Consider the following 19938-nt stretch of genomic DNA (forward strand, 5'->3'; position numbering starts at 1 on the left):
GTGATGTTTTTTGGGGGGACAGGACACCCAAGCCCATCCTCAGGGGTTCCCTGCCCTAAGCAGTGCATACCCCTAGGCTGGGGGACTGGTGGGGTCCCACTTTGACCCTTTCCCAGTGCTGTGGGACTCTGTGGGACTGAGAGCTGTCCAGGCTGTGTGGGAGAGGTGAAGACAGGGAAGGGGCACCACCACGCTCTGCTTCACCAAGAAAGCCAGTAAAATAAAATAACAGTGACTATTTTATTGAACATTGTTTTAATACCATATCAAAACACCTTGACTAATGAAGGAAGCTCCCCCCAGGCTCTGAACTCTTTGAAGGTTTTGTTTTTTCCCCCTTGTTTTTAATATATAAATACAGAAAGGTTTCCCGCAGGGGCACGGCCACCAGCAGGGGAGGTCTCACCAACAAAAACACACCCGCCGCGCTGGGAGGGACAGGGATGGGAGAGGCTGGGATGGGATGGGGGGGGTCACTGCCAGCAACCGGCTCCATCTTGGCACCTCTGGCAAAGCCACCCCCATGGCCAGGGGTGGCTGGGGAGATGCCATCGGGGATCTCACCCGTCCCCTCCTTGCAAGGGTTTGACTCCAGGATGATGGCGAGGAGGATTTTTGGCAAGAGGAGCCTGGCGAGGTGTGGCAGAGGGGCGGTGGGATGCTGCGGCTCTCCAGTCTCTGAGTGGTTATAGCTGAGTTAAAGAGTGACCAGTCTGTAAACATCACCGGGGCAGGGAAGCTCAAACCGAAGAACACGCCAGTCAACACGAAGCTTCAGTTGTGGTTGGGGTTTTCTTTTTCATTTTTTTCTTCTTTTTTACCATTTTCTCTTTTTTTTCTTCTTTTTTTCCCTTTTTTTTTTTTTTGTTACTCATTGTAAACACTTTGATAGACAGACCCCTGCGGCTCGGCACGGGGGAGCACTGTCCCCGTTCCCAGCATGGGGCAGAATCCCCATCTCACGCTGCCAGGCCCAGGATGGAGATCTCCAAAAGGGAGATGGAAAAAGAGGAGAAAATTCCTGTTGAGTCAGTGCAAAAACACCGAGCAGGGCCCGCGGGCAGGTCCGGGCGGGAGGCTGCCGGTGAGGAATGCTGCGTGCTCCGTTTGGCCGGCTGCTTTCCCCCAGCAGTTTCCCCTTTCCTTTTGGGGTGAAAAGCCAAACATCATGGCAGGGTTTCAGCCGAGGGCCTCCCTGGCAGGCAGAGCTCTCTTGGTGACCAGTGGTTGTGGAGGGGAGACTGGGTCGCTCCGCTCGTCTCACACTTGTCTTCTGGATGGTTCTTTATTTTAAATCGTTTCATTTAAAAAACCAGAACAAAACAAACCAAAATAAAGCAAAAAAAACCCCAACAAAACAAATTATAATAATAAAATAATAATAATTAAAAAAAAAAATCACTGTTGTCCCGAATGGGTTCAAGTTTCTGGGTTTTATTTGTTTGTCTTCTCGAGGAACTTAAAGTCAGCCCAAAACTCCAGGCGGGGCAGGGAGGACGGGGAGAGGAGGTACAGCAGTATAGCAAGGTGCCCTGCAAAGGCAGAGAGAGATGATCCCAGGTGAGAGTCACGGCCACCTATCCCTCCCCGAGCCAACCCATCCCCCCCTCCTGGCCCAGGATTTAAACCCAGCACAGGAAAATCATAGAATCAGCTGGGTTGGAAAGGACCTTTAAGATCATCATTGCCCCAGCACTGCCAGGGCCACCACTAGTCCATGTCCCTGAGGGCCTCATCCACACGGGTTTTGAACACTTTGAGGGATGGTGATTCCACCACTGCCCTGGGCAGCCTGTTCCAATGCCTGACCACCCTTTGCGAGAAGGAATTCCTTCCTTCCTAATAGCCAGTCTAATTTGACCAGCCCGCCACAGGCTCACCTTAGAGAGAAATCAGCAAGCATGCCCGGCAGGTCAATCAGAAGGATGCTCCGGGCAAGATCTGTTCACTTCAAACCATGAGTCTATACAGCTGCAGAGAGGAAAGCATGTCACCACTGTGCTGCTGAGCCGCCGCGGGCTGTCCTCTTATCCCCCTGCGACCCGCCTGGCTGTGTCCCCTGGTCCCCGTGTGGTACCTTTTGTGGTAGATGCAGAGGCAGGGCAGCCTGGCTATCGTGTCCCCCTGCAGCAGCTCCTCCAGGCAGATCACGCACTCGCCAGCGTCCTTGGTCAGCACGTCATCTAGGAGGGGAGGAGAGGGCAGTGGTGAGACATTGTCCACTGCAGCGGCATTCCCATTCCTGGGATGGAGGGGAGCCCACAGCCACCTCTGTGGAGGCAGCCAGGATGGGGCTTCCAAAGAGCACTACAGAGTAGCAAGCGAGCATCAAGATGATGGGAGATGCATGAGCAGTGCTCAGCCCAGTAAGCTTCACTGCCAGCGAGGAGGGGAGGAAAGCAATGACCCTCCCGAGGGCCAGCCCAGGAGACCACATGTCCCCTACCGCAGGCAGGATACCTGGCTAAGACGGGTCCCTCTGGCCACAGCACTCTGCAATGTGGGGAGACAGCCGTATCCCAAAGGGTCCCAAAGGCACAAGCAGCGAGGCTGAGCCATGCCAGGGGAGCAGAGCTGAGCAGGGCTGTGAGCTGCACTACCCCACTGGAGCACAGCCCTCTGGCAAGCCTAGCCAAGCCACCCGCCTGTGCAGCCTGCAGTGTCTCCAGCCTGCCCAGAGCCATCCCAAGCCAGCAGGACACTGTGTCCGCTGAGCAGCCTGGCCCTTACCATTGTAGGATAGACGAGGTTTGCTCAGACACATGATAAAGTGCATTTCCATCTCATCAGAAGCCACCGATTTGGAGCAAATGGGGCACTTGAAACCTGGAGGGAGAGCAGAGAGAAGAGCCCTTAGTGAGGGAAACAGAAGGACATCCCACATCCCGCATCCCGGCAGTGGGCAGCCCCTCACCTGCTGCCTGCATGGCGGCACCACCCCCACGCAGTGCCCGTGGGGCACCCACTCATCCTGTGCCAGCCACCAGCAGTGCCAGCATGGGGGACAGCCACCCAAGAGAAGGGACAGCCACCCGAGCGAGGGGACAGCTGCCTGTCCCTGTGCCTGCTGCGCAGAGGGCACAGGGAGTGTGCCAAGGCAGAGCACACGTGGGCATCAGCTGCTGCTGGGCCTTAAAGGGCGAGGAGCAGCCAGGGGCATGAAGCACCCACAGCTGGCAAGGGCAGGGGCACGTCTCTGTGCCTGGACAGTGATGTCCCTGCTGCTGCAGCAAGCCAGGAGAGCTGCAAGGAAGGAGGTTTTGCTGTAGGGCTGCAGCAGAGCACTGACAGGCTGGAGCCATGAGACCACACTGCTGCTTTATCCAGCTTCTGGCAGGAGTGAGGTGGGTGCTCGCCCCTCCAATGCCAGACACCAGCTCCAGGAGCAAGAGACCCTGTGGGCTGATGTTCCAGCTTGGCTTTGGCCCTGCCTGGTGACTTGGACTGTTGGATGAAGCTGGCCAGATCTGCTCTGCATCCTTGCTTGGGCATGAGGATGGAGCCTGGCTCATGCCAGCGTATCCCACTGGTGCCACCACAAGCTCAAGCCACACAGACTGCTATGGCATCATCCCCAGCGCTGCAGAGCCAGGCTGCCCCAAACTCAGGTTTACTAAACCCCAGACTCACAGGGAGCAAAACCCCACCCAGCCCTGCAGGTCACCCACCCAGGATTCCTGCTGTCCCACTGCTCCAGACCATGCAGCTTGTCACTGCCCAGCGCAGCAGAGCTCGAGCTGCCGCAGCCAAAAGCGTGTGCCACCACTGCCACCATGGCTTTGCACCAGAATATCTATCAATTCCCTGCCTGCAGAGAGGGAGAAGGTAATTTAAGGACCTGTCTTCTAAAAGCAGATCAGGTTTGACTGCAGCGCTCCTTAAGAGCTTTCTTCATATATATGCAAAGGCTGCTCAGGAAAGGAGAGGAACATACACAAATTATCTAAGGATGAATCAGGTTCTTGTTTGCCATCACGTGGATGTGGCGAGTACATATTTTCTGCTTCTTGGAAGGGAGAAAGTGTGGGTGGCTTTAAGGGCGGCTTTAAGGGAAGGCAGCTCAGACCTCTACCATGCAAACAGCCAGGATAATTGCTCTCATAATTAGCACTGATAAATACAGATTACTTCCCAGCTCCCTGGATGGAAGGCTGGGACATAGATGCTGACTCCTACTCCTCCAGAGGATGGATATTCCCAGGGAGAGCACAGCAAGGATGGGAGTCATGGATAGCAGGGGACTGGCTCTACAGAGACCTGCTAAGACAGGGAGCCCTGACAGCAGGGTGTCACTGCAGGGACACATCCCCACCATGGGGTTTCTGCTGTGAGTCCAGTTCTGTTTGCGCCACAGCCATGCTGGCAGCCAGAGTCACGGGGGCAGCAGTCCCAACCTGCCTCATCCTCTCCAGCCTAATTTTACTCCTGACCAGTTTATACCTTGTGGCAGCAGTGTCCATTAGCTGAAACAGTTGGGGTTTTTTCCTCCTCCCAAGTGTTTATCTGCCTGGTGTATTTATAGAGTGGGCTCAGATGGCCTCCAAGCCTGCAAGACCCAACCAGCCTCCCCTTGAGAGACACCTTTCCTGTCACCCAGCTCCCCTGGCAGCCAGCCTGTCCCTGGCTGAACCCATCCTGATTGAAGGAGGATGGTCTCCCAGCACCAGGGAAGCTCTGGGACCTGGTTCCCAGTGGCAAGCCCCTGGCACAGGGCAGCTGTGAATGGCTCCCTTTGGGAAAGGTGCTCCAGCTGCCAGCTTGGTGTCAGGACAAGGCATTTGCAGAGGTGAGGTACTGTCCCCCGTGCACCACACGGGAAGACCTCGTTTTCTCTGCACACCCTCCCCCCCACCCCCCCTTTTTTTCTGTGCCAATGTGTTATTTTAAACGGCTGCCCCAGATCTACCGGCTTTGGCAGCATCCAAAGGGATCCGGTGAGATGCGCAACCGGGGCAAAGGGAGAGGGTCCTGGATGAAACCACCCAGCCCAGGGCATGAAGCAGCAGGAGCCAGGCAAAGAGCAGGGCCCTTTGCAGGCTCTGGTGAGCGCTGCTGCTGTGTCTCCAGGCCTCTTTGCTGGCTGGGGTAGTTTTAGCACAGTTATAAATAGCTGGCATGAACACCCATCATGCTCCGTGGTGCTCTCAGGGCAGCTGGCAGGGGACAGAGACCCCCAGCACCACCACGGCCCTGTGACAAGGATGTGGGGACATTGTGCAGACAGAGGGGCTTGGGCACAAACCCCAGCATGTGTGTGACATGCTCCACACACAGTTGCTGGCTGCTGCATGGGTCTGGGGGCTGAGCCAAGTGCACGCTTTCCTGGCTCTGCATTTCACAAGATGGGGCTGGAGACGGGGATGAAAATGCAGTTCTTGGGTCTGAGCAGGAGTGAGGAGCCAGCGGGGGAAGGTTCCTGGGGCCAGGGGGCACCTTGCACCCTGGCTGTCGGCACAAATATTTGGCATTACAAAAGCAACTGCTTGAATTCCCCTTTCACTGGAGCCACAGAGACAGGGGAGGCAGGGAAGAGGTCAGGCTGCCTCATCCCTTTTCCGGGTGACCTCTTGGGGAATGTTGTAGACGGAAAACCCAGTGAGGCCAGGGGACACCTGACAGTGGAGCCCAGCACCTCGGAGCATTCCTCTACGGCTCGGGCAGGCACTGGGGCCCGGGGGTGCTCCCCACACAGCTGGTCCTCCTCCGGGCCATTGGATTTTCCATGGTCCCCGAAATCCCTGTTAATTTATCCTGGCTAAGCTGCCAGCCCGAGCGACGCAGGAGATTACATTTTGACAGCTGCTCATGGAAAATTCAGCTCTCTCCCTCCTCCTCGAGCCCTTTCCGCCCTCCTCCCACATGCCTGAAAGAGAAAGGAAAGAGAGGAAGGGCCCAGCTATTTCTCCTCACTTGGGCCTCCCACATCCATGAGGAGGCTTAAGGATGCTCCCAGGAAAGGCCTTCCTCCTTCCCAAAGCACCCTGGGCAGCTGGTGATGCTCCTCCCTGCAGCACATTAAACCCAAAGCTGGCACAGTCACCACATGTCACAGGCAGGAACCAGCTCTCGCCAGGAGCCAGTGAGGAAGACAAGGGTGCTGTGGAAAATCAGCTGGCCCAGAAAGGCAGGTTCAGATCCAGGCCTGGCCTCTCATATCCTACAGGAGACTGAGAAAGCCAAGGGCTTTCCAGGGCTTCAAGACACAGGTTGGCAGGTGATCTCATCTCTCTGATGGCTTGGTCTAGAAACTGGGAGCAAGCAGCGCTGGTGCTCCCTGGGGGCTACTGTCCTCTGAGTATTTTTAGGAAGGTTACATGGTTAATTTTAGAGAGATGGGTGAAGCAGAGCTGGGAACCTCTGCAAACCCACAGCAGATCCTATGTAACCTGAAAAAGTGCCGTGGTTAACCCTGAAGTGCCAAAAGCACTGCCATGCAGGCTGCCGTGGTAGGGTTAAGACGCCTTTCCAACCCACCTGTAATCATCTCAAACACAGCTGGGACAGGAAATTCCCATCACTTGTCTCTACAAGTGATGCCCACAGCAACCTGTGCAGCTTGGGGAAGCCACTGAGCACAACAGAGTCAACCACACCACATCCTGCAAGTGGAAGTGGTTGCTCCCCTTGGGGATGGGCTAGATGGCATCCACAAGAGCCACAAGCGCATCCCTGACCACAGAGAAAGGCACATGCCATGTCCACATTCACTCACCAAACCCTTTGCTAACTTGGTCTGCCTGCAGACAGCTTATTTCCAGGCTACAGGGCCACCAGGAGATGTGGCGTCACTCCAGCAGCAGGAGACCTTGGCTCTGTCACTGGCAGATGGCTGAAACACAGGGAGCAGCACCTCCAGCAATGGGAGGAAGATTCTGGTGGGAGATGATGTGCTCTGAAGGCAGGGGAAAGCAGCAGCTCAGGCATAAACAACCCATCCCATACCGAGTAGCGTTCAAAGGCATCCCCAGCAGTGGGATAAACCAGAAGTCCTCTGTATAGCAGTATCCCCAGAATGTGTCCACTCCAGGAGGGGTCCCTCCGTCTGTGCCCACCACCCCAAGGGACAACCTGAGTATCAGCCAGCTCAGAGATAAGCCCCAGGCAGCCTGATGTCCATGCAAGTTCTGGAAACCTCAGCTGCACAGCACATCTCAATGTCTCCTGAGGGCACTCTGGGCCCCTGGCCAAGAGAGCTGGCTTACATCAGGTCAGGATGTGTCTGAGCTCAAGATGAACACAGGGAATATATGGTCCAACCATACAGTTGAAGCAGGGCCCTGGTGCCTCCTCTCCTTGCTGAGCAAACCCTGAGCATCCCAACTCCTCCTGCAAACCTTGAGTATCCTAACTCTTCCTTGCAGCTTCCCCAGCATCACCAGCTGAACTGGCATCGGGCAGAAGATGGAAGAGATGGATCATCTTTAAAAAACCTATGCTAGTGATTGCAGAGGAAGGAAAGACTGAAAAAATATGTCTATGGGCCCAGCTGGTCAATCTGAATCAGAGAAGCATGCGGAATTGTGAGAGGTGAAGGGAGTCTGACCCCTCCCCTTCCGTTACCCCTCATGGGCTCCAGCACAGCCCCAGGAAGGAAGGGATCATGGAGTAGTTGTCCTCCTCACCAGCCAAGCAAAGGAAACCTGCAGAGCCAAGATATTCAGACCTCACATTTCCTGGAAAATAAATTTACTCCTTGTTTTTCTAAAGCAATTGTCACAGGAGCACACACTGGGAGACGGCACATGGGGTGCCCAGAGCACATCTGCAGCACTGGGGTACCTCGGGTAGCTCAGGAGCTGCATGGGTGTCCTCTTCTGAGAGCATCACCCACCATAGAAGTGATGCGCTATCAGCCTCTGAGCGAGGCAGCTGGTGATGCTGCCTTACACTGGGGCAAAGAGGCAGCTTGTAGCTGCATCAAGGACCTGTCCCACCAAGGACCGTGCTCCCTCTGCCAACGAAGCACTTGCATGGAGTGCCTGGAAGCCAGGGCACCCAGCAGAATCAGGCCCAAACCCACCTCCCCTTGCAGAAGGAAACAGCATCAGCAGGGCAGATGTAGGAGCCAAAGCCCAACATGGGCCCAGGGTGCAGGTGAATGTGGTGACAGTGCTGGGCTATTGTGCAGCATGAGGTTTGACACGAACAGAGACACACGCACAGGAGGAAGTAAAGCACCTAAGCAGCCTCATTTGCCAGCTCTGAAAAAGGACCCGAGGAGTGTCCTGTCTCCCAGTTCAAGGCTGCATGGAGGTGGGAGAACATAAAGCTTGGCTCCAGGGTGGAAACAAACATCCTACTTTCCTGAGGATGGAAGGCAGGCAGGGCTGGTGGATGCCAATGAGCCAACCCCCGATTATCAGCCAGGATTGGACATGCAGCACTTGGAATGAAGCCCAATGGGCCTTGGCAGAGAAATGGTCCTGGTCCATCCCCATCTCACCCCATCATTTCTTTGCAGACTGAGTCAGTCCACCTTGCTGAGCCAGGAGAAAATAAATGTTTGTAAAGTGAAGCAAGCACCCCAGAAAGAAGTTTTACAGTGTCTAAGACAAGCTGTCCCTGACCCACAGTGGCTTCCTGGCAAAATCCCCATGCTGCAGGTATCTGCCACCAGGTTGGCCACACAACAGCCAAGGGTGGCAGGGATGTGCCATGGACCATGAAGCTGGCCAAGGCCAGCACCACTCTAACACTTGAGATACCTCTGCCTGCTCCCACCCAACTCAAGCCACAAAGAGGAGATGCAGCAGTGATGAAAAGGCATTAGTGCTCCAGCTGGGATGCAGCACAGGAAGGATGCAGGACATGGGGCAGAGGGTCTGGGTGGCATCACGCCGCAGCAGCCCAGGATTGCCTTGCTGCGAGCCAGGAGGCAGAGATATCTTATTTTATTGTGTTTTTTAAGCCAGCTGGCTTCTTACGGAGGTGGTGGGAGAGGATGGGAAGGAGGAGAACAGATTGCAATACTGGGGCTAAGGAAAGCCCGAGCGCTGGAAACAGGCAGGAGACACATGAGAGGGAACCCCACAGGGACATTTGCTCCAGAGCACCCAAAGCCATCAAGCCTCAGCAGATGGACACAGCAAAGCCTTTCAGGACACCTCCAGCATGGCCTGTAGTGTAGTACCCTATGGTACAAGGTAGAGAACATCTCCCTCCTATAGCCTATGCTGCAGAATCAGTTCCCCCAGACATGGATGAGAGAAACAGCCTCACCCTGCCTGCCAGTTCTACTTTACTGCAGAAACACTCCCCCAGTTGCTGGGAACAGGCTTCATAATGAAGAGTGTGTAGCCCAAAGCTAATTTTAGCATCCCAGAGAACAGCAAAATTAAGCAGAGGGGTCCTGGGCAACAGCCCAGCAAAGGCATTAACACCTTAGACTCCTGACATCAGGCTGCAGGGCTTGAATTTACTGAGTTTCAAGCTCATTCAGGGCTCATGCTAGTCACAAAACCAGCCTGAGGCCACCTCATGGCACACAAGAGCAGCAGGGATGTCCCAGCACTGCTTTCCTACCTCTTGAGGGAGGCACCAGGTTTCAAATTTACTGCCCAAAGAGGAGAGGGATCCTGCAGGCACACTGGGAATTTCCAAAGGGTTTGCCTGTGCACCTGCTTTTTCCCTCCTGACTCTTTCTTGCGCAAAGGAGGAAGCCCAACGACAAACCCTGCCGCAGGCAGCAATCATCTGCAAGATGCACAGAGCCAATGGGGCCATGGGGAGGTCCTGGGTGCCCAAATGAAGGAGCACAGGGGATCTTCCAGCAGCACAGTGGGATATGGAGACTCAGAAAGTGGAGCTGAAAGGGAGAGTTGGGATGCTTTGGCTGTGAGGGAGCAGTGAGGAAACGTCATGCGGGGACCAGGCATGAGTCACTCCTGACTAAGCCATTGCTGGGAGGCACCCATGGAGTCCCCGCTGCGGGCTCCAGCTGCTGCTGAGCTGCCAGAGGAACTCCTGCTTTCCCAAAGGCTCAAGTGCAAAAGCCTGACCTGAACTACTCCCAAATGCAATCGGATCTTGTGTAGGGTGATGCAGCAGCTCCCCAGCTCCTGCCCTCCAACCCACAATTTTTTTCCAAAGCAAAACACTCATGCCTTTATGCTGCCAAGGCTCTGTCTTGCCTCAGCTTCAGCTGGTCTCGCTGGGGAGGATGAAGGGACACTCCAGAGACACATGATGACATGTCCTGGCTTTGTGATGCTGGCAGACAGAGCAGAGCACAGCACTGATGGGAAGCGATCCCATCCGGCTTCTGGGACACCTCCTCCCTCAGCATCCCATGGCAGCACCTCTATGGCAGAGAGTCTCCTTTGGCACTTCATGCCTGGGCCATGTTGGCAGGTGTTACTGGGGCAACTGCTTCTCATTAGTGCAAGACCCAGAGCCCCCGGGGTGTGTGGAAAGCACAAGGCACTACTCTCCAGGGTACAGAAAAGGCAGTTTTTAAACTAATGGGCAGCAAACAGAGACAAAATGCACACAGAGCTAGAGCCACAGGCAGCACATGGCTGGGAAATGCCTGTGACCAGTTAACACTGGTTGTTCCTGCAGAAAGAAAGACACCACTGGGAAAAAGCCCTAGGGAGGAGCACACTGCAGAGCAAGCCCTAACCTCAGCTGCCCCTGGTGTGCTAGGAAGAGATGCATGGCAGAGCATCTCCCTGCTCCACAGGAGAGTCTGGAATTGCTAAAGGATGCCCAGTGAATGCTCTCAGCTAACAGGACAACAGGAAGGGAAAAGGTGGGGTGTAGGCCTGCAGGATGATCACACACCTCTGCCGTGCGTGGTGCAGGAGAGGGATGCTCAACAGCACCAAGCTGACCAGCCAGTCATGAGCTCCCCTTCTCCAGCCACAGATGTACACCCATGCCAGTTCCTCCTAGCAGAGGCAGGATGGGCTGCGCACCATGCCTCAGGGAGGAGCAACCCTGCATGCCTGTCCCATCTCCTCTGCTCCTGCTTCCCCTTTGTTTCAACATGTGCCACCCTCGAACACAGGAACGGCTGTACAGTTCTGCAGCCAGCGGCTGCTGAAGTGGAAGGGAGATGGGGCTGCAGGTGACAAAAATCCCAGCTGTGGATTTCATGCTCTCTCTTCCCCAGGAGAAAGGAAAATCACCAATGCAACACCCAAGGGAGCACAGTGTACCCTCACTTCCAAAGCTGAGCAGGCCCTCAGAAAGCAGAGCTTCCCATGAAACACTCACCCAGGACTGGTCACAGGGTGCCGTCTGCTTCATATGGTGAGCAAAAAAGAAATCAAAGGTGTCTACGACAACCCTTGAAAAGGGTAAGATCCACGCAAACAGGAGACTTCCAGGGGTATGAAATCCATACTGCAATAAATAAGCGGATGGACAATAGCTCAAAGCAGCAAGATCCAGGGAGATAACCTGGAATGTCAAGGCAGCTCAGGGAGGGTGCTCAGCCTCACCCCATCCTGCTCAGCACCAGCTTAACAGACGTCAGGCCCCAAAACTGACTTCAGTTCACATTGATTCAACCTCACTGCAGACAGTAATCTAAGCCATCAACGCCCTCTCCTTCATTTCCCCCAGCCACAGATGTACAGGCCTTGGATGGATGGATTGAAAGGTGGATCCAATTCCCCGGCAGCACTGCTGACAAACTGCAGCTCCATTGCCTTGCAGGGAGAGCTCCCAAATGGATTACTTCAACTACCCTGGCTGCAGGAGGAACTGTGGGTTTTCCCTCGCTGGTGACAAAGACTTCTCCAAAAAATCCAATCCCCCAAACGCCCACTATACCAAGCTGCATTGCAAAGAGTAGAGCCCCCGACACCACCACTGAGCTGCTGAGCTGTGATCCGAGAAGCCATGGAGAAAGCCAGAGGGAAAACAAAGTCTTTTGAGGCAGCAACAGGCAAAGAGGTACAGACGATGTGGAAACTCCTTAAACCCAGCAGCTCCACGTAATAAAATGCTGGACAGGGATGCAGGACACAGGAAGCATCACTCAGATCTCCTGCCTGCCTGCTGCTTTCCTTCTCTTGCATTGCAGGCAGCTGGCCTCTAAAAATATCCACTGTTGTTATGCCGTCCTGCCTGCTAGGGCCAGGAAACAGCTCTGAGCAGCTTTCAGAGCAATTCTTCATCTGTGCATTGTGTTTCTCTCACCAGGACCCACCCCAGCCCCATTTCTGTGCCTGCTAGGTGACAGTCTCTCAGGAACAGCGGCCACAACACTCATCACAGCCTCAAACGAGGCGGGAGGGCTCGCTGGGAACATAGAGCCCTGGGGAATTTCTGCTAAAACTAGCAAAAGAGTAAATATTTCCACTGCATCTCTCTGCTCCCCTACAGAGCACCACTAGACAGTTGCACAAGGTGCACGGTCTCATTTCTGTGCTGCTGATGGGAGGCCCACAGCTGCACCAGTGTGCACAAGCACAGAGCCAGAAACTTCCCCAACCTGCTGCTGACACCGGCCAGAGCAGCTCAGGTCCATGGGGAAGGAGGGGAGAGAAGCCAGCTCCACCTCAAGGTGCACTGCAGCTTCCCCAACAGCACCCATCCCTGCCCACAGCCTGGCAGGGCAGGAAACCCACTGACAGTTGGGCTCTGCCCATGCGAAACACTGTGCTGTGGCACGAGAAGAGGCCCCGGGCCGGCAGAGCTTCCTGCAGCTGCACCTCCTGACAGCCTCTCGCCGGAAAGCTCTGAGGCAAAAGTGTTCAACCAAAGCAGCACCCGCAAGAAACAACAAGAGCATTCCAGAGGTAGACCCATGCCCAGTGGACGCACCTGCATTTGGAAGCTGCCTGGGGGGACTGGTGCAGGGGAGACATCTAAGGTCTAACTTCAACCACTCCTGCTCTCTCTGCAAGAAGAAATGGGTCGGCCTCCACAGAGAGGAGCTTGTTGTGTCCTGATGTACAGCCACACCAGAGCAGGCAGGTAAACTGCTCTGCATCAGGGCCTGCTGCTTTACAGCATCACTTGTGTAAATCACAGAATCACAGAGTGGTTTGGGTTGGAAGAGGCCTCAAAGCTCATACAGCTCCAACCGCCTGCCACGGGCAGGGACACCTTCCACTAGGAGCAAGTTGCTGCAAGCTCCATCCAGCCTGGCCTTGAACACTGCCAGGGATGGGGCAGCCACAGCTTCTCTGGGCAACCTGTGCCAGGGCCTCAGCACCTTCACAGGGAAGAACTTCTGCCTTAGATCTAACCTAAACCTCCCCTGTTTAAGTCTGAACTCGTCCCTTGTCCTGTCACTGATTTAAATTTTCAAGGGAATCAGGAGAAAGCCAGGTCACATCAAACCCGAATATTGAACACATCTGGGGTTTTGGTGTACCAGCAGCAGACGCAATGTGATGTGCCTCGTGGCTGCCCACCAGCTGGCTGGGGTGCCACAGAACTAGTCCCTGCAGAGGGAATTCGTTCAAAGAGGTCTTTGCTGGTTGTCTGATTTGTCACACTGAGATTACATTGGGGGAAAAAAGGCTTTTTTTTTTTTTCGCTCCCTCCAAGTGGGTTTTTCTCCTTCCCTGTGTTTCTCCTGAAATTAATTTTCAGAATTTAGCAGCATTTTCCCATGACTCTCCACGGCTCCCTTGGCCCAGCACCAGCCTGGGTACCACTCCTCCACCAAAAATGTCTGCAGCTGATTTATTCTCTGGCCAGCAAATGAGAGAGAAGGAGCACAGGAGCCCTAATAAGAGCACATTAATAAATAAGAGAAGCCTTTACGGTTATTCCAGTCACTGGAACAAACATCTAAGCAAAATAAACCAGCATGGGATAAACTTAAGTCATGGGCTGGGAAGACAATCCTGCCTGGGAAGTGGGTCAGTCCAGGGAGCATGAGAGCATCCCTCTCAGCATCTCTGGAACACATGTGTGCAGACAGGCGAGAGGGCATCCAGCTCCCCTGAACTGATTTAGGCACAGGTTTAAGAGGAGCGAGCCCAGCCAAGCCATTAGCACCCACACCAAATAGTGCCTGGCTCCTGGGCAAGGCATCAGAGAGATTTTGGAGGGCACTGGAGTCAAGGCAGTGCAGCTCTTGCTGCAGAGACCACAGATAACCGCCACTGGCTCCTCACACACAACAGTGACACACTTAATCTCCAGGCTGCAGGCCTGGTATGCACCAAAGCTGCCTTCTACTTTCCCATCTTTTGGTATTCAGCGCTTTGTTTTACCAAGGCTGCCTCTTGACTAGGGTGTATGCTGCCCTGCAGCTGGCTTGGAGAAGGCTGAAGTGGAAGAGCAACCCTTCCAGATCCAAGGAGTCAAATAGCTGAATATCACCAGCCTGGGGAGTCATCAGGACTACTTTCAAACAATGCCTTGAAACAGGCTAAGAAAACTGGGGGTATTCAGCTTGGAGAAGAAAAGGCTGCATGGAGACCTCATAGGGTGTCTGAAGGGGGCCTATAAAGATGCTGGAGAGGGATTCTTCACCAGGGAGTGTAGTGATAGCATGAGGGGTGATGGGCTCAAACTTAAACAAGGGAGATTTAGGTTAGATCTAAGGAAGAAATTATTCACTGCGAGGGTGATGAGGCCCTGGCACATGTCGCCCAAGGAAGTTGTGGCTGATCCATCCCTGGCAGCATTCAAAGCCAGTTCGTATGGGGCCTGGAGCAACCTGGTCTACTGTGAGGTGTCCCTGCCCATGGCAAGGGGTTGGAACTAGATAATCTTAAGATACTTTCTAACCCCACATTATGCGATTCTATGATCCACAGGCCTGGCAATGCTGTGGGTACCTGACCCATCTGCCAGGCAATCACCAGCACCAAACCCACAAAAAGATGGCTTGAGGACAACCTTCTTTGGACATTTCCTCTGTGAAAAACAGATTCATTAATGGCAAGTTCCTGCAGACCCTGGGATGCCCTTTCCCTGGCCTAGCACCTGTAAGAGGTGAGGGAAGCACATACAATATCTGCATGTTGAAAACTTGGTGTCAGGAAAATCAGCTGAAAGTGGACCTGCTGACTGGCCAGCTAGAATTCAGGCTTCTGGCTTTGGTGAAGACCACAGTGGCAGGACTAGCTCAGGAGTGAGGACTGTCAAGTGAGGCTCAGGACTCGAAGCTGTCAGAGCACAACAAGGGTACACCACAGACATGGGTGCTGGATACCACAGTACCCACCCAGGCAGAAAGACCAAGGCTGCCCAGCGCTGGTATTCACACAGACCTTCATCTCATTCTCCAACAAGTGATCTCTATTTTGCATCCCTTATTAAAGAGCACTTCCAGCTTGTTTCACTCTCTAAAGCTGCCTGGAGGATACAGCCCAGCAGCCATGCTGCGATCTCTATGCCAGCCACTCTTCCCTCTCCCTCAGAGTGGGTCCTCCTGCTCTGGGCAAGGCACCGCTGAGAACACAGCAGCTCCCTTGGCAAAGGAGGCCTCCTGACCTTGATGCTGCCAGCACCCAGGACAAACAGCTTGTTTTGCCAGTGCATGAAAAGCTTGTGACATTCCTGATAGATGGCATTTCCCTTAGCTAGCCAGCAGAAAAAGAGATAGGGATTTATTAGAACTTAAACAAGGGCTTTGGGTGATGAGCGGGAATTCCAGATAAACTTTAAGCTACTTACAGCCTCTGCAAACTCCCCGAGATCTTCTGATGAAGATGAGTAACATGAGTGATACCAAGAGAACCACACAAAGCCAAAGACATGCAGCATTAAACCACATGTCTCCTTTTTCTCCCTTCTTCCTGCTAGCCTCCGCTTTGCTGAGAAGTCCTAATGGTCATGAAGCTACAGAGATGGGGTCAAGCGCTACAGGCAAACTCCAAAGTTGCAAAAGCTGTTTTGTCATCTTCCACCTATGCAAGCCAGGAAGCAGATCTCAAACCCTGGGTAGTCAGGGAAATCCCAGAGCAGTTCTGGGTGGTGCTGGAGCAGTTGCACTGCTCACGTGGATGCAGGCATGCCTGGGAAAATCCCCATCAGGAAATGGGATATGCTTACTCAGTGAGGTGCTCTTGCCTCAGCAGAGGGACAAGCTCCACCGCAAGGTCAGAGCCCCCTCACTCACCCCATTTAAAACACCCATTTAGGCTTTGCTATCCCTAAGAGCAGCAGCTCTCCTTCCTTGACCCTGGAAGGCCTCCAGTACAGAACAGCTTCTGCTGTCCCTGCACCCCAGCAGCTGTGGCAGAGCCTGGAGGATTCAGCAGTGGGCTCTTCTTGCTGACTGTCATGACACACAGCACCCTACAGTGATGCTGCAGCACACGCTGGCCCTAGGGACCACTACTCAACCTCCCTCTGCACAGGCCTCTCCTCCATGTCTGGCTCTTCTGCAAGCCTTCCACTGCAGAGTGAGGAAAGGAGTCAAGATCAGCCAAGGAAAAGAGCTCAAGCCCACCCCAGCTCTCCCCTCAGGGTTCCTGGTGATGGGCCCAGCAGCACAGATAAAGGGAGCGGTGAGGTGCCCAGCCTGTCTGCATGCTCCTGTTATCACAGACATGTTGCTGCAACAACAGCACCTTATCACTGGCTTTAAGCCAGGGCTCCTCACTGTCCCACCAGGGTCCCTGCAGAGCCTGGACTGCACTTTGAGGCTCCTGGGTCTACCCCAAAACTCAAGTACTCCTGGAAAAGCAAGCCCATGAGCACACCCTCCCCCATGTGCCAAGATCAGCACTGTCCAGGTCTCCAGCTTGTGCAGAGGAAAGGGCAGGCAGGGCAAGGATCCACTCTCCAGACCTCTTAGCCACAGTCTTGGGGGGACTCCTCTCCTGAGGCAGGGAGCAACTTGGGCAGACCCGCGGGATCACGAGGCACACATCCTGCTGAGTGGGTTTGGTGTGTCAACGGGTCCCCTCATCCCCACACCCCTGCGTCATCCTTCAAAGGAGAAGAGACAATCAGGCACAGCAATGTCAAAGCTCCTCTCCATTTACTGGAGTGGTGCTGCTTCAGCACTTTCCAGTGGCTAATGGAGTGGCTCCACACCATGAGAGGAGCAGATCGATGGGGAGGCAAGGAGGGAGAAGCGAGTAGCTCCTGCCTGCCCTGCTGTAGGTTAACCTGCTGCAACAGGAGATTAGCAGGAATGTTATCACTCTTGAGGTGGCTTACTTCCTCTTCCTCTCAGTCTCCAAATCCTCCATTAACTTCTTACACTAAGAGGAAGAACGCAAAAGTTTAACAAGCTCCAACAAGTTTTCAGGATGTTTTTTAAGCATCCTCCATTCGTTTTGCTATAAATTAGCAATGAGGAAGAACCACCACCAGGACAGGCTTTAGCACAGACTGAACTGCTTTTACTGCTGCTTCAGCACAGCTCACTCTCAGAGGGCCTCAAAAGAGGCACCAGCGAAACCCAGTTCCTGCAGTGCTTCCCACAGCTTGTGCTGCAATCTTCCAAGGGCATTGGCTTTAACTTAGCATCATTGTACTAACCTGAGCAGACAGAAAAAGCTTACTCCATTTTGCAGCTGGTTTATTTTTATGAGCAGGTCTTTTCCTCTCAGCATTGCAGCTTGAAAACTATCATTTAATGTAACTGGTACTCTCTAACTGACCACCTCTAAGCGCAGATTAGCCCCAGGGTGTTTCTGCAATGGAACACTGCTCTCTCCAGAGCCAGGCACAGCAAAAGGCCTCATAGCACTTGTTCACGCAGAGGTTTGTGAAATACCTGCAAGGATGCTGTGCCTTAGTTTCTATCTGTGCTTAAAACCCAGAGCAGAAGCACAGTCTGCACAAGGTCATGGAGCAAGAAAGTTTGCGGAAGCAATTGGTCTCACATGCCAGTCAGCCCTCTCCATCTGCCAGGGAGGACTGCAAGCACCCAGCTTAGGGTGTTCTGCCACTGAGGATGCAATGCAAGACATACAGCTTTCATCTAACTGAGAAGAGGTGCCCCTGGAGACTGGGTAACTGGGAAAAATCCCAAGATGAAAGCAGGAAAATGGGCCCTGCAAGCCTTGTTTTGCACTTTTTTCTTGTCCACTGGTTCAGTTTCAATCCCTTCTGAAAATGAGGCATTGTCCCAAAGTGTATTATGAAATTCCCAGACCACATCATGTAAGGAGAACACTTACAGCGCTTACAGAGGGGACGGGTGGGAGAGAAATCCCAGACTATTCCAGGAAACACAAGGAGACATCCCTGAAATGACTTCCCCCCCAGCCATGACGGGAAGGGAGGACCTCCCATCTCACTCCCTGTACCCAGCCAAAACAAGGTCAGTGACACAGCCCTGCTCACAGCCAGAGCTCCTCTCCAGACACCAGGACCCACAGAAGGGTCCAGCCAGGAGGGTGAAGATGGGGGCAACTGTTCCCCTCCCTCAGCCTGACATGTTTCCTGCAAGAGAGCCTAGCCGGCACCCCAGCCCTGCTAAAGAGGCAGGCAGCTCCTCCTCTGCTTCCTTCACAGCATCACAACAGTGCCAGCTGGCTTCAATGAGAAAACCCGCTTTGGCCTCTCCCTGGCCCTCTATCAGAAGAAACAAAGGGGAAGAAAATCCCACACATCGCTTTCAAAGGCTTCCTCTGCCCTTTTCCCAGTTTCTAATGCATGGCGATAGTTATACCTGAGCAGCACCCCCAAGTACCTTCAGCAGAGGCATAAGGAGCTTGGTCTGGTCTTCAAAACCCAGTGCTCCAGCTAAAGCACCCTCAGACCACTTTCCCCCAAGTCGAAGGAGGGGGGATACGTGTCTGCCACACCTACCACTTCACATCCCACAGTCAAACCACCTCCCTTACAGAAAGCCTCCTGCCTTCACAGCCCCTTCCTCCCTTGACCTTGACACAGACGCCATCCTCAGTACCAGGAAAGGGATGGAGGTCTTTCCTACAGGCTTAGCACAACAGGGGTTGAGCAGCCAGCCAAGCCAGGGGCAGCCCCCCTCACAACCTGTTCCCGGGCAAACCGTGCCCACCACCGCACCGGGGCTCCCATGGATGGAGTGGAAGTTGTGGGGAGGTTCCGGGGAGCCGGCACTCACCGCTGTGCGAGCTGAACCACCGCGGTGCGATGTGGAGGGGCAGCGCGTCGGCCAGCGAGGCCCTGGCGCCCAGGTACAGCATCCCGTCTCTATGGTGACCGCCTCCCGTCTCCTGGTAACCGTTGCCATGGGCGTACGTGGAGTCGGAGCCTGGACCGCCGCCGCCGCCGCCGCCCGGGGCCCGCTCGGCCTCTCCTGCCGCCCGCGCCGCCGCTGCGTACAGCCCGAAGGGGACGGCGCCGGCCGCTGCGGGGTCCATGCCCATACCGGCCACCGAGCTGACGGAGCGGCTGCGCAGCCCCATGGCGCCGCCGCCGCCGCCCGCCCGGTAATGGCCGAAGGGGGGCGGCCCCCCCCCCCCCTCCCGGCGGCGGCACGGCGCTGTCATCCGTCGACACCCCCGGGAAGGGGCCCCGCGAACGGGCCGCCGTGCTCTGCTTGCCCCCCATATGGGCGCCGCAGGGCCGGAGGGAGCTGAGCGACAGCCCCCCGCGGGGAACGGGGCCGCGCCGCCCCCGGGAGCCGAGAGGGGGCGGAAGGAAGCGGGGGGGCGCGGGGAGCTACGGGCGAAAACCCATCCCCGCCCCAGGCATCCTCCCCGCGCCGGGCCCGCAAGGGCGAGGGCGCTCCGAGGCCGCCGCCGCCGCCGTCACCCTCGGCGGTTTCCGCCGAGGGCTCCGGGGCCGCGGAGGGGAGGAATGAGGACGGCCGGGATGGCGGGGGAAGGGAAGGAAGGGGAAGAGGGGAGGGTGAACGCCGGTCGGGTCGCTCCGCCCGCCTCGCTCCTGCCCGGGGCGCGGCCGAGCAGCCGGGCGACGATCAGCTGCGGCCCATGTGGCGGCGGGGGGCGGCGGGGGCGTGGGGCCCCACTCCGCTGCGCTGCGCCGGCCACGGCCTCGCTGCCGGCCGCCGCCAGCCGCCTGGGTGCTCGGCGCCGCGCCGGAGACAATAGAGGCCGGCAGCACGCATGCTCC

The 19938-nt window shown here is 55.2% G+C and overlaps 1 protein-coding gene across 1 annotated transcript; it reads right to left on the reverse strand.

Moving 5' to 3' along the window:
• Window positions 1-1414: 1414 nt before the first annotated feature.
• Window positions 1415-19907, reverse strand: ZNRF1 (zinc and ring finger 1). The gene is given in 6 exon segments (XM_065663693.1): window positions 1415-1532; window positions 1881-1971; window positions 2078-2183; window positions 2731-2826; window positions 18965-19310; window positions 19312-19907. Coding segments are annotated over 5 exon segments (708 nt in total). The 5' UTR covers window positions 19414-19907; the 3' UTR covers window positions 1415-1532; window positions 1881-1913.
• Window positions 19908-19938: the final 31 nt, after the last annotated feature.

The sequence above is a fragment of the Lathamus discolor genome, chromosome Z, assembly GCF_037157495.1.
Source record: "Lathamus discolor isolate bLatDis1 chromosome Z, bLatDis1.hap1, whole genome shotgun sequence".
NCBI lineage: Eukaryota > Metazoa > Chordata > Aves > Psittaciformes > Psittacidae > Lathamus > Lathamus discolor.